Raw genomic sequence first — 15,226 nt, 5'->3', positions numbered from 1 at the left:
TTTCCCAATATATGAAATGGGGTCCCATTTATAAGGCTTATATAGTGTCACAAGAATGACATATGACATCATACAGCATTATGCAGTGAACAAGGCTGAGCATGTCGGGATGAGGTGCAGTCACCTATTATATGTGTATGACTACATATTCTGAATGTTACCATTTGTATTGACAGCCCCCACAGCTCCCCTGCACCATGGCTGGACAGGAGGTTAATGAAACCAGCTGCTTAGTTCACGCTCGAATACCTCTTTCCTCCAAGAAACGACACAGCTCACAAGAGGAGGCTTTCTTTACTCCCTACATACTGAGCAGTAGGAGAGAACCAGAGTTTGCTCATACAACAGTTCACCATACAACATTTTTTAAATAAAAATTAGTTCTCATGTTTGCTTTGGAACTTTAGGCAAAACTTTAAGACCTAGCCCTGCATGAATTAAACCTGTTAAACCTACACAGTGTTAATTAAATGAAAAGAAAATGAGCTGCAGTGGCTATAGCATACTCTGTGGTATGTTTGCTGATGTATTTTACTGCCTTAAAACATACTTTCTTTAGCCCAAATTGTTCTCTAATGCCCCCGAGGCTGTTCTCAACATGAATTAAATTGTTTTATGTGTCTTATGCAGCTCTTCTGTCAGATTCATATGATAACTAACACATCACAGTAAATAAAGGTTAGAATGAAAACATTTTTCTCTTTGCATGTGGCACTGCAGATTACATGCTCCTGCAGTCCACGCCATGGTAGTTAAATGCACAGAGGCGTTTTCTAAAGAGACCGAAAGATGGGGAAAACCAGCGCATCATGCTGTGCATTGGTTGTTTCTCTTAAACTATTCAAATTTGTACATCACACACTGCTCCCTCTGTTCTATGCTGCCTTGAACCAACCTGCCACTCAGCCCTAAGATCAACCAGCATGCAATTCCAGCGATCCCTATGGAGGGCTAATATACATGCCGCCTGTCCTTGTTCTGCTTTGTGCTTACGAACACAAACTGGGCATAAGCAAGATAACCTGATAGTGCCCTGTTATGTGGCACATGGCTTGGTGTTATCTTGGTTTGCAGATGGTGGGCTTCGTGGTGTTCCCCCTCCCCACCTCCTCACCTGACAACAGCCTCGAGAATTCGTTATACATTGCAACCATCAGGAGCTACATATTTTCAGCCCACTGAACTTACACTTAATGTAGTGTGTGTAACAGTGTTAGCCTCAGCTGTCTATGTTTTTATAAATTATTATAGATAGCACACTATAGGATATTTAGCTGTGTTTAGCTTCAGTACCTATATATATATATATATATATATATATATATATATATATATATATATATATATATATGATTTTATGTCATAAGGATTGCATATCACTCACATATACTGCTAAAAAATGTTTATCCTAAAAAATGTTGATTGCTTTATTTGTTTTTTTTGTTAGGTTTTTCGTCTTAATTGGCGATGCACTGATATATTGGTGGCAGCAAACATGTCCTTGTGTGCTGCCACCAGCCTATCTGCAAATAAAATGATGTTTTCCAATGGCAGTGGCTGATGTTTATCTGTTGTGTCACATCAATTTCATGCTCACTATATTTTCAAAGATAGTCTGTAGAGCTGAATGACTTAAAAAAAAAAAAAAAAAAAAAAAAGTTGAGTTGAGTTGTGTTCATGATGAAGTTTTCTTTGTTTGCTGTGTACCAAATGAGGGATAACAAACAAACAAACAAACAAATTCATCCACACCTGCTTTTCAATGAATTTTTTTTTCAAACATGAGTATCAGTATGGACCCAGAATTTCACAGCTAGTGCTTCTCCACTTTTTATGAAATATTTAGAGCTGATAGAAGTGCATACTGTGTGTTGCTTCAGTAGAGTAGGTTCTAATTGCAGAAACCCCCTTCTCTGAACTATGTAATGGTTATTTCAGATAACAGGCAGCAATTTCTGATATAGGGATGCAGAAGGAAGATAAAACATACACTATGCCTAGCCACTTTAACATGCATTTAAAAAAACCACTGGTGAAAAATAAATGCACAGTGTGATAATAAAGTACAGACAAAACCCATCACACAGCCTCTTATACAGTGGAATGTAGTCTTAGATCAAAATATATATAATATATAAAAGTCTAATTATGAGGCATAGATGATGTAATCAAGAAATTGTCACTTTGCATAAGTTGAAGTTTCAGAGTGTTGTGGCCTGTAAGGGTGCCTTGGCAGGCAGGACAGACATGTTTTTGCTGTTGTAGCAGTTGAACTTTTATCCTTGCAGCTATGGGTCCGTCACTGTCACCACCACATCACCCTGCCGTCTCGCATTTAAAAAAAATAAAATAAATAAATAATCAAAATGATACTTGTCTGTCCAGCAAATATACGGATCATGAAGAGTTTTGAGACCTTGGAAAATGTATTATTCAGCTGAAACTAGAGTATCGTCTTCTTTTCGGAATAAATCTAATCAACTGTGTAACTATGTAGACAAAGAGGAAGTGGGATGACTATAATCTTCCAGTGTATCTGTCGAAGCAAAGATTAATTGCCATGACAGAAACAAATGATGTGTTAAGGACGCTATTAACATTTGCATCACAGCATGATAAAGTGATCATCTATTGTGACTAAATCAAGTTTAACAAGGCCTGTTGCATCATTTAGCACCTTCCAAACAATGCCCTTTGGCACTGCAGTGAGCTTTGTGACTACACCGAGGAAAATAAAGCACTGCATGTTACACAATGCTTAATCGTCGGACTTGGCAACACTGCAGTTCCTCATTCAAGGTCGGCACTTCTATGGTGAGTAAATCATAAATTACTCTAATTTTCATACTAAAAATATATACAAGGTTTTATTCTATTTCTGTCACATGTACTTCTCTGTGTGAAAATCGCTGAGCTATGGAGTGAATTAATTCTTACAAGTGCTTTTAATAAACTTGCATCTTGTTCTCTTAAACAGACACAGGTCTGTAATGCAAGTGACGATTTGAGGGAACACTGGGGAAGCTGAGTGCGGTTTCTGAAGAGACAGAAATATGAGGAAAACCAGCGCAAACAATTTTTAGCACTTAGAACCAACTATTTTCCCTGTTTTCTACCTCAGACCCTACCTCACTAAGCCCCAGTAAACTGTTACAGCTTATCTATCTGTATTACAAAGGGAAGGCAATGGGGTTTTAAGAGGCTAACGTAAAGTAATTATAAATACAGAGTGAAAAGATAACAAATGTTATAGTACCTTATGTATCTCCTTGTTAAGAGAGAAATAGAAGAACTTAAAATGATTCATTATTATTATATGTTTCATAATAATAATTCCTTGGAATACATACATATAAAAATAGAAACTTTCTGTACAGTATGTCTCAGTTTGTCCTAAAGCAAAGAAAAATTACTGCTGCAGTTTGTGTTCTGCTCTCAAGAATCTGTATCCATACAGTTCTCCCGTATCATCTCAGGGTCAGATCTCTTGAGCTCGCCTTAAAGTTTATGTTTCAGGTCTGCTGAATTACGATCAGCTTATCCATACCACTGGAGTAAGGAAAGCACTAGACCACAAAATAGAACTGACTAAAAATCCACAAAAAAATCGTCGTGCATCCTTGGCCATGTGATAAGAGGCAGTAAAAGCAATAACCAGCAGTATAGATTCCAATCTCCCCTTTTTGCTGCTATTTACAAAGGCAATAGATATAAAAAGGCTAAAATAGACTATATGTGTGTGTTATAAAAGTGTTTGAATGCACGACTTTCTAATTCTAAAGCTCTGTTACTTAAGATTTTCTCACTTTTTATAGCTACAAATGTAATGGTGTTACATTGCTATATATATGTGTTCAACAGCTTATGTTCATTTTTAAGCTGAGTGCAGAGGTCTTAATCACCAGATGCTACAGTTTTGCACTGTTTTTTTTTTTTTTTTTAAATTTGGCTGGAAGCAGATTAACAGACTCCGTGGCCACCTGTAAGTCCTTCTTTTGAAACCGAAGAATACATCAGTAATGCGTGTGTTGTTTAATGATGGAGTCATGCATCTCGTTTTCACGCCAGCTTTCTCTGCCTTTGGTAATCCATTTGTTCCTCTAAAGGTTATTGTTATCAACATGGATCTAGCAAAAAGCTTGGATGGAGAAATAAAGTGCTGCAGTGGGAGCCCACCTTTTCCAACCCTTTCAGCACCAAGCCATTGACTCTTGCCATACGATTCCCTGCACTAAATGCCACTTAAGCTATTACAAGTTTTCAGCTGAGTACAGCGCTGACCTGATGGGGCTGAGGACAAAGAGAGAGCACTGACAGGGACACTTATGAAATGCCAGCAGAGAATTGCCACCATCACTTCGATGTGAGGCAGTTTCATGGCCGGTGAGGCTTTGAGTTTGACATAGACAGCTACGATTGCCCACCATACCTCAGAAAGATGATTGCCATAGTGTTCCCCTGAATATATGCAGCATTACACAGTCGTCCTATATCTCTGGCTTAACCAGCTGAACGAAGGGGCTCGTCCCACAAAAATGACATCAACACACTTGTAACTTTTAGGCAACCTTGACATAATTGTGCCATAAATGTAACTGACAGCTTTGTAGGCTCCTTTTGACTTGTACTCAATCATAACTATATCACTGTCCACATGGAGGACATAACCTGTAATTCAGTTCAATGGCATGCTTTTGTAAGTGTGCATGATGATCCAAAACACTTTAAGAGTGTATGGAGCTACATCAATGCAGAGATGCTGCAGACACTATATAGTTTAAATCATACTTTGATAATGAGATGATTTCTTTTTAAGAGCTTCCCTGAAGAAAAAAGTGTCTGCCACATAACCCTGTAAAATGGCAAATTTAATATTTTTTGCTTCTATTAAACAAATACGCCACACTGTGTTAAGCTTTGAAGGTGCCGTAGCTATATACATGTATGTACTATACACATATGAGAATGGCATCTTTCCAGGCAAGAAAGCAGTTGATAAGAAGTAAAACTTACATGTTCTATAAGTTCCCTAATCATGCCATTCCATTGGCCCTTGTCATCCTGAGAGCCATATTTCCCATCAGGCACCAGACGGATCTCATACGTGAAGCCCAGGATATTGGCCAGCTCTTTCAGTAAGTCGATGCAGAATCCTTCGAAACGGTCGTTCCCAACCAGCGCCTTGTCAGATTTCTTAAGCATGACATATGGCTCCTCCTGCACAGACCAAAAAGATCAAATGAAAAGCAATGGTGAGGTCAGCTTTTTCAATTTGTTTCAGCACATGAACCTAATTGAAGCAAAGTGATCTGAGCTGACGAGTCGCTGTTGCATTTAACAGGCAGTGACAGCAGCTTCAAGTACACAGTGTGGATTAGGGTTTAATCCCGGGATCCGGGATTCCCGGGAAATGCGATCAGAACCATTTCCCGTTTCCCGGGAAACGTTAGACGGGAAACCGGGAAAAAAAGTCGCGCGCGTCGTTTTGACTTTCAGAAAGAAAAGAAAGCTTCAGAATGTTAAATTTAAGGAAATATTGAGAGAAGGGTTCGTTTAATGCGAAAAGCATTACTCTTCATTTCAGGCACGTTCAGCCTCCGTTTAAGGCTGGCTTCAGCCTTCATCTCAAGCGTTTTAATAGAGGTATTACACAGTTGTGCTTTTTTCCTCTTTTTGTTGAAATCGTAGGCAATGTGTTTACCCTAAGGTATTTTGTATTATATAATTTTATATTATTATATATTGTTATATTGCATTATATAGCCTATAAAATATGCCTGCCCTAAACAATAAAGAAATATCTGTTTAACTTCGAGTGTTTCTTTTCCTCGTTTGCAGCCGCTTACTAACAATCATGAATTAGGATACGGGCCTAATGTGTGAAGAAATTATCATGAAATAGATTGCTTTAACATATTTCGCTTTTAAAATGGAGTTGAGTAAAATGTATATTTTTTAGGCTATAAGGATTGGCCAGTTTTTCAAAAGACGATTCACAGCGAACCTACTTTAACCCTCAGACACGGTGTTATAAATTTGCTGTTGCCAGAATGGCAATGACCAAGTCGTGGAGCATTACTCAAGGCCCTGTGTTATGTCATATTATAGTGTAGTACGGTAGTTAACTTTTCAATGACTATTACAGCGTTCCACTGGTGGAGATATAGTGCAACAGATGTCGCCACGACAGCGTGGCTCAGCCTTTATCAATGCTGTGGAGATGAACCGTATTGTTTTGCACCAGCAGTTGTAAAATATCTTGGTATAATTCCATGTACAATGGAGGAATATTCAAATTATATTTGTTAAGGGAGTGTTGAGGAACGATACAACACCGCATAGCTCGAGCACTCGAATGTCGAGATGTAGGTTTTATTGCGTTAATCAAGCCGACGTTACCCCCTACTGGGCATAACAGGACATAGCTGGAAAGCTACCTCTACAATATCACAATAGGTTAAGGCCGACACAGGCTACAGAAGGCCTAATTAAAATAAAAAAATAAATAAACTTTTTCCCGGGATTCCCGGGAAATGGCTCGTCATTTCCCGGGATTTGATTCATGTCATTTTCGGGAAAAATATTAAACCCTAGTGTGGATGTAGGCAGTGTTAAAATATGAAATAAGGCTGAGGGTTTTCCTACATTGATGTATTAAGGAAAGGCAATCTGAACTAAATTAATACAGTAATGTAAATATTTCATATTGCAAATCTGTATGTAGTGATTGTTATAGTGATGGCAATGCACACAGAAGGGATGTTTATACTATCAATGAGCTTAGTTAGTGTTGAAACAACTTAAGCTATTGTCTCCCACACACTACTGTGCATTGACCTATATAACTGGTGCACTGCTTATTTTATGGTCAGGTAGCTGACACTCTTTACTGGCCTGTAATATCCTGCCTGGAAGCTCATAATTTAGGCTGTATAAAAGCTTGATTAGGAACAGAATGCAGCAGTGTAATGGAACATACCCACTATGTTGCCTTCATGAATTGTCACCAACCTCCAAGGGAGTGCAACTGAGCTGATGCCTGCAGTGACAATGACTAATGCAGAACCGCTCATAAATGAATTCCTTTATTTAGTGCCTGTTACCCTTTCCCTGCCAGATAGACGAGCGTATCTCACTGTGCATTTCAAAACATGTTGGTGTGCTTATGCAAAAGCTGTAATACAATTTACTGCCTCCAATAGTGAGATGTATAATTTACAAACTGAGCTCAGAAGCAGGGTAATTGTATTCAAAAAGGGACTGCACTTAATTATATATATATATATATATATATATAAGGAGGTGGTCAAGGAGGGGAAAATAGTTACAGTACAGTTCAGTCCCCCAGAAAATAATTTTTAAGGAGGAAGGCAGAGGTGGTGAAAACACAAAGAGGGGAAACAAAAGTACAACATTGTGTAGCTGTGAAATGTTATCCTTATAATTCTGTCTAGTTGTCTGTAAAAGACAGTGTAAACCAACCCCAGCATCAAGCAGGCAATAATTTATTTTACACATCCTAGTTAAAGTTAAATGCCTGTAAAAGCATACAGTAAATGCTCAAGATCTTTGTTTGCCAACAAAATATGAAGCCACTTGGACATTACAATTCGGATGGCCTTTTAAATAAATAATAAGTTATGAATACTTGATGACAATGCATTCAGAGAGCAAGTGCTTAGCAGCAAACTTTGCTCAAGTTGTCCAATTAACTTGATCAAAAAGTTTGCATGTTAAGGGAGAAAGTCATTACCATCTGTTTCTAGCCTTCCAATACTTGCTATTCCCCAAGGTTTTAACTCAAAGCAAAGTGTTTATACCAGTTCTATGCTCACAAACGCAGCATGGGCGTGCATAACAGAAAGGGAAGGAAGGTGGGCCTGCGCAGAAACATTACAGGCAATGGAGTGCAAACAATTAATGTAAGGGGAAAAACACATTAAGTGCCTTAATCTCTTCTACGAAGTTATCACTATAAAGCTGTCAGACGTCTTGTTCATGCATCACTGGAATCAGTTTGATGCAATGCCATTACACTAAGATGTGAGATTGATATTAAGGCTGTAGCGTGCTTCAGCAATTTGAAAATAGTCAGTTTTATGATCTTAAACAAATGATATCCAAAGAAAAAGCAAATTAAGGAAAATGTTAGAAATACTCTTTAAGAAGGAAATGAAGTGCAGCTGTAACACTGAGGAAAAATCTACATAGCACCACTCTGACATAAAATCTGTAACTACTAGTGCTGGTACCACATTACAGCACTTAAATCCTCGCTCCATTTCTTCTCTTTAAGACAGAATTAACATAGATGGCACCTGATAGACATTAATTATATCCCACCTTGACCTCACTTGTCATAATTATAGCTTTGTAGTCCAATATAGGCTTAATAACAGTGTTTATCATTGTAGCTTGTGTAGCTGTCCCAAAGGGGTGTATGGGAGAACATCTGTGCCAGCACCTCCCTGATAGCTCTACAAAGATCCCAACAGCCAGTGACAGTGTTAAGTACATACTACTGCGGATCTACAGTACTGTACAGATGAACGTATTGTGGATCTGAGGAAGGGCTTGCCTAGTTCTTTCTATCTGAACATGTAATTAATGCATCCTCAGGAATCGTTTATTGTAGCACACTGACTGCATTTTTTCTCCTTTTGTTTTGTTTTGTTTTTTTTCCCTTTGCCCCAGGGCTTCTCAAAGCTGACAGGTCTGTGTTGTTACAGTTACAGTTGCTATAAAAAAAAAAACCTAATGTCATATCTATGATTTGTGTAAGTGTCTGCGTTATTTTTAGATTTGTCAGATGTACAGTATATTATTTGTCAGCCACATCTCTTCCTTATGTTGCAGTACATTCAGAATAAAGTGTGTCTGAAGAACTCTAGTTTGCAGTGAACATCAGTGCCACAAAGACGTAATTCTAACATCTAAGAGCACGTTGAAATCCAGGCCTTACTACTGTATCTATGATATAGACAACTGGGGAAGTATGAAGGGTAGGGCATCTTTTAACGCCAGGCTACACAGGTGACCTACCAGGATGGTGGTGATGACAAGGGAGCGGTTAGCCAAGGAATCAGTGATGTTCATCCCTTTTCGCTTCGGCACTTCTGTGATGTTAAGACCTCCGGACGCACTCCACTTCCCCACCTGTGCAAGATGAAAAGTGTGTAGCTAAGTGTTCCTTTTTCTGTTGGTCAGCTATGACCTTAGCAGACTCCGCCCGGCAACCATCTCCCACGTTAGTGCCAGGTTGAACACAACTCGAGCAGGATTAGATGATCGGCTGGGTCACCTTTTATCAGAAGCCCGGTGTGTTTTGGGAAACGGGGGGGGGTAGTTAAGTGCATGTCTTCAAAGAAATTAAGCATTATGGGCAAATCAAAGAAACATAGTCATGAGAAGCTGAACAATGAGCTGCAGTTCAGTAAGTCAGATAATCAGATCACATCAAAACACATTTTTATTCAAATCTAGACTCTATGATATATGAGTATGTGTGTGTAGGAACAATACATAAAAAGGCTAAAGACTGTCTATGACACCAACATAAATATTAAAAATTTGCAAATATTATAAAATAGTTTACAGTTGATTCAAATAAAGATAGAGAATGTGGATGCATTGTGAAAGTAATTTTGCTCTACAGTCTCAGATAAGCCAAGAGATTTGAACAAATAAAAGGAGTTATACATGCATGAAGCCCTGAAGCAAAACGCTCTGCATATTGTAGAGACACACTCTGGAACATATCATTAGCACAAATAGTCCTGTGGCTGTCGGTAACAATCTCTGTTTGCAAATCAAGCTCTCCACCAAACCCTCCTCCCATTCTTCCCTCTTTCTCTATTACTAGAGACAGAGCTTTTAATATTCACTGGGATTTGTGCTTGAGGTGGATCCATTTAAAAACTTACACCCAACCCCCACCCAGAAAAAAGCATGAAAAATGTCTGTTAATGTCCTCCCTGCCTAATCCAGATAAAGGCATATGCTCTAATTTGAAAAGCACATTAGTTACAGCTTGTCACACAACCAAACAGGACTCCAGGAGAGAGATTTAAAAATATCTGAATGCTTTCCGCTTTGCAAAATTCTTTCTAATTGTACCCAATTACAATTAGCTCAATTCATTAAACATGATTAGCAAAAGACTGGATTCAAAAGTTATTTACTCATGCATCCACACGGAGAGCATTACATTTATTTCACCCTCCTGAGCATGCCAGTGTTGAGTGAAAGTGGCACTCTGAGAACCTGTTCATAATTCCAGCATGAGCTCAAACTTAGGCTAATATTCAATTACAATGGATTAGTTGAGGGAAAAAAAAAGTCCACATCTTAATAGGCTCAAACAGTCAAAGCCGATTCCACGGATATACAAGCAAAGAAAAAAGAATCCGGCAATCTGCAGCGTACTGCTGGATCAACGCGAACATGCATTAGCGTAGGATTTGTCAGATGCACAATGAGAATGCACTAATATGGCATCAAGTACTTTTGGAAGATGACTGCGCTTCAACTTAATTGACCACGTGCAGGACAAGACTCCAGTAAAAGAGGGAAGAAGAATCATTTCAAAGCTGCAGTGTTACAAGCTCCATTTTTGAACAGAGGAGTTACAAGCTGAAAAGCCCCTGCTATTATATATTCTTGAGCCTTTAGGGAGTACTTGAAGAAGTCATAATGGGACTTATCCCTATTTGATGTATTCATAATGTATGAAAGCCTTTTAGTAGAGAATAGCTGTTGTAATCCAGGGGCCTTCCAGTATAATAAAATAAGTTCTACAGTAGGAACCTTTTAGTTATTCTCCCCCTTTTTGTGAAACATGTTTATACAGCTCATTAGCACCAAACAGCATTTTGGGCATCACCTCAAATTATCATTAAGAGAGGCAGCAATTAACACCCTAATGTGTACCCTAATCCAATTTGCTTTATGATCCACTAACTTATGCTTATGTTGAAACAGCCAATTTGCTTCCTTGTTAGGAGGTAAATGATATTGTCAAATGTGCATTATCTGTTCCGCATAAAAAAAACAAAACAAAATCTGAAATATATACATTTGAATCAGCAATTTTCTTAATTCTTTTGATGGAATAGTCCATTCCAAAATTCTGCCTTTTATATCCTCCTTGGTCTGAAACACTGCTGTATGTTTAATCTCTTTAAACAATGGTTACCTTTTCGAGTCCATCCTCCTTTAGACTAATGATGTCCAGGTCAAAGTCTGTGCGTAGACCAGTTGTCTTGTTGAATGACAGTCGACCGGTCAAACCATCCCAGTGGGACTGAAAGATAAAATATCTGCATATTTTTACCAGTGTTTCCAAAAAAAAAAAAAAAAAATCGACATTAGGAATGTTAATTTGGAAAGGTGTAGGCTAATGCAGAATATAATAATCTGATTACCTCTACAATGCACTCAATATAATAATCCAACAATAATCTTCTTACAAAAAAAAAGATTACCCTCCAAGAGGTGCAGGTCAGATATGGTGCTGTTGCATGATACCCATATATACCTACCTATATATAATATTTTGACTCCCCAGATGTACTGCTCCTACACGTTTCAAAAAGCAGAAGGTGCAAAGTACTTCAACAGCAGCGGGAAACAACAAACCCCAGAAAAAAATTTATAAGTCCTATCAACAAAACACACTACAACATACTCTGACGTTCACCAAGAGCAAATTCACACCCACACAGACACGGACCAAAAGTACAAACACAAATCACACAAGCTGCATTTTCTTTTTTAATTACATTTTACATTTCAATGCCTCCAACGCATTTTCCCTTCAGACTATGGAGTTAATTAACAACCGTCTCCCTTTGCTTGATTCCCCATGAGGGGGAAAATATACAACTGCCCCCTATTATGATTCCCTGATACCTGCCACCTCCACAGACGTGTACACAGGCAAATGCATGCCAGCCTGTACTCAATATGGGTACATACTTCACACCATTGCTTACAGTCAGCAATCTTAAAGCATTTAAGAAACTAACGCTATTCATTTTATTTTTGTCTTTTAGTTTCGATTTTGCACTCCAACGTGTACATCATGGCATTCTAAGAGATTTTTTTAAAGTGTCTTTGTACAATACGGTGATGAAACCTCACATATCAGAAAGACTTTTGTGCTATGTAAAATTCAAACTGTGACAACACTACAGGCTATAGACTGTCCAACCACCCTGTAGCTCGCTAGAACATGAGAACATTGAAGCTTCAAGCATATATTTGTGGCACTCTTCTTTTCCAAACACTGTCATACCTCATTCCCACTGGCCTATTGCCATAGAGGTGGGTGGCATGTTCAAACAGCTCTAATTCAGAGAGTGACATAAATGTGTCAGCCATATCACATCGAAGGGGCCAATTCGACCTTCAGAACATGTCACACTGCTGTCTTGGAGTAAGCGTAAATTATGCCTGAGTTAGAGCTTTCATAACCAAACACTACACTATGTTTATATAAGGACAATCATGTAATACTATTGAATTTCATTTCATTTTATTAAGATGGCTAACGTTGTCATTTTTTAAACTAAATACTCCAGACACACACACAGACACCAGACACTGTTGTGCATCCTAAGACATAGGTTATGTAAATTTGGCAGGCAAACAGAATTGTGCCTATAACTCAGTGTCAAACACCAGGGGTGGTGTAACACAAAGAGAGAAAGAGACAAAAACAGACACATCAGATATTAGTGAGCAAATTTGCAAACACCGTCTCAGTGTGCTGTACAACTTCAGTGCAGTGTCTCAAAGTCTGGAACACATAAGCGCGTGGACTGTTATTCCCGCTACTAAGAAGAAGGTGGATGTAAAATCGAGGCAACTCAGAATCATATCGTCCTATCTTTGCAGGTGAGACAAGAAGTATTCCATTTCCTGCTCACCAAAGTGAGCTGATGATTTTGGCTATAATATCTGAACACTTACTGAGAGCCTAATAACCACATATCGAAAAAAAACAGACTTTGTGCTTTCAAGGATGCCATCTGTTGGTGAAGGAAAGTCTTGGAGGAGTTACAAGCTGTGGCCGTTTAAAACCTCCCACACACCCCCACTTTCTTTTTGAAAGCAATGCAATAGGGCAAACAAAGGTTAGACTTATTTTCCTTTGGAGTCTCGATTCTGCTTGTACTTATCACTGAGCAATGCTGCAAGCCAGATGATCTTTTCTCTGCACTTATTTTTTCCATGTACTCTAGACTAGGAGGGGAGTGGCCACTGATACTATGTATTTGGGGTTGTCCTGCATTCTCCTTGCTCCAGCGGCTGGACCACACAAGGAGCTATACACACATCTACTCTTCCCTCTCTACACAGCTTGGTTGCAGGTACAGATCAGTGGACATACAAAATAAAAGCAAGATTCTTTACTCATTACTCCCTTGCCACTCTTATTAGAGACAAAGTGCAGTAAGTGGAACAGCATGACAAAGGGAATGTATTTTTCATGACAAGGTGGCTGGACCTGCCATAATGACAGCCTATTCTAATTTTGGCCCATCTATTTTCAGTGATGGGTATAAAGGGTTCCAAAGCAACATGGCACTGTAATCACATTACAGTTTTCAGTAATGCAGTAATGTAACAAGTTACTGTACTGAATTTATGTTACAGTTACAATTATATTATTTGTGCTACATTTCTACCTGTGCATGTTCATACCTATGTCCTCATTAGGACATTAGTAATTATCTGACAATGCATTTCAAGTCATGTCACAGAGTAACTTTAATGTTAAGAGCAGTGTAATGAATAGCTTTCTCAGATTAGTAATTAAGTAACACACTGCATTACTTTTAAGATGAGTAATTTTGAAGTAACAAGTAATGTGTAATATATATATTTTTTTTTTTGAGTAACAATGCCAGTACTGCCTATTTTAGTCTTTATTGTGACAAAAAGGAAGTGACACCACACAGATACATTTTCATTTGACTGAGAAGGGTGCTGTCATCCTATGAATGGGTGAATGGGGGATCAGGACTGATGAACATACAACCTTTTCCTCTGTATCATCACAGTGGTGTTTGAGATTCCCACAAGAAAAATAAAACTACCAAAATACTAACCAAAACTGACTAAAGGACAAACTCAAACTGATCACAATGCAAAACACCAGCAGAAATAGTAAGATGTTCACACAAAAAAATGGCTGAGAAATTCTGCCCAATTCTCAGAGATGTGGGGCCCTGTTTAGAAAATGAAGCATGTCTACACCCATAGTTGATTTAAATTTGCTATAATTGGAGTTATGTTCTTAAGTGAATAACATGTAATTCCTGACATTTTCAACATTTCCCAACCACACCCATGAAAAACAGAAATACAAATGATTTTGTTGTTTGTACAAATCAAGATACAAATAGTAGCATCTTTGCACAACCTTAATCTCCCATTTTGCACAGACTTGTCTTTGAATTCTGAGGCACTGTCAGGGTCTCATGTTAGATGAAATAAGAGACGATTACACAAGTTGTGTTTTCAAAAGGTTACAGTACATGCTTTCTGGAAAATAGGTTATGAATACAGGGAATTTATAAAGCTGACAACAATGCTGCTTTCATGTGTCTATCAAGTCTTGGTTCACTTTGTATGAGGATAAGATTGATTTGCTGGGTAAATATCTAAGTCCCATATGACTACATGGTCCTCGCTCACTCCTATTGTCTTGTTCACCACTCAATCAGTATGTTCCTGTATAAATAACACTTAGGTCAAGTAGCAACAGGCCAAAAGTGCCCCATCACCTCTTTGATGAAACTCATGAAGCGGCCTCCAAATCTCCAGGGTTTGTGGCGGTGGCACTGCAGTGAGTTTACAGTCATCTGAGGAGCATGCTGGTATGAGACGGAAACAATGTGGACTGCATCATAGGTCAGAGCTGCATCTGTCTGGAATAAGGGGTGAACATTATTTCAGCTAAAGGTTGTACAAAGAGGTAAACAGTTGAGTCACTACTATTCTTAATACTAATAATTATTATTCGCACAACAATTATATACTGTATAGTCACAGAGTTTAGATAGATTTAAATAATATGATGTGACCTTGTGTGCCTTTTGAGTAATAGTTCAGCCTATAACCTTGGTTTGCTTGCCCTGTTTATACTACAGACTAGAAAAGAACAGTAAAAATAAATATGGTCACTGGATTTTTTTTTTTTTTTTTTTAAATGTCTGGC

General features: G+C 38.3%; 1 protein-coding gene across 1 annotated transcript in view; it reads right to left on the bottom strand.

The window, feature by feature from the left end:
• Positions 1 to 15,226, bottom strand: part of grik3 (glutamate ionotropic receptor kainate type subunit 3) — a 103,307-nt gene that overhangs the window by 15,218 nt on the left and 72,863 nt on the right. The window contains 4 exon segments of the mRNA XM_030749630.1: positions 5,014 to 5,217; positions 9,043 to 9,156; positions 11,195 to 11,302; positions 14,793 to 14,936. Of these exon segments, the coding sequence (XP_030605490.1) occupies positions 5,014 to 5,217; positions 9,043 to 9,156; positions 11,195 to 11,302; positions 14,793 to 14,936 (570 nt within the window).

This window comes from Archocentrus centrarchus, chromosome 16 (assembly GCF_007364275.1).
Source record: "Archocentrus centrarchus isolate MPI-CPG fArcCen1 chromosome 16, fArcCen1, whole genome shotgun sequence".
Classification (NCBI taxonomy): domain Eukaryota; kingdom Metazoa; phylum Chordata; class Actinopteri; order Cichliformes; family Cichlidae; genus Archocentrus; species Archocentrus centrarchus.
This window is presented reverse-complemented; position numbering and strand designations above follow the sequence as displayed.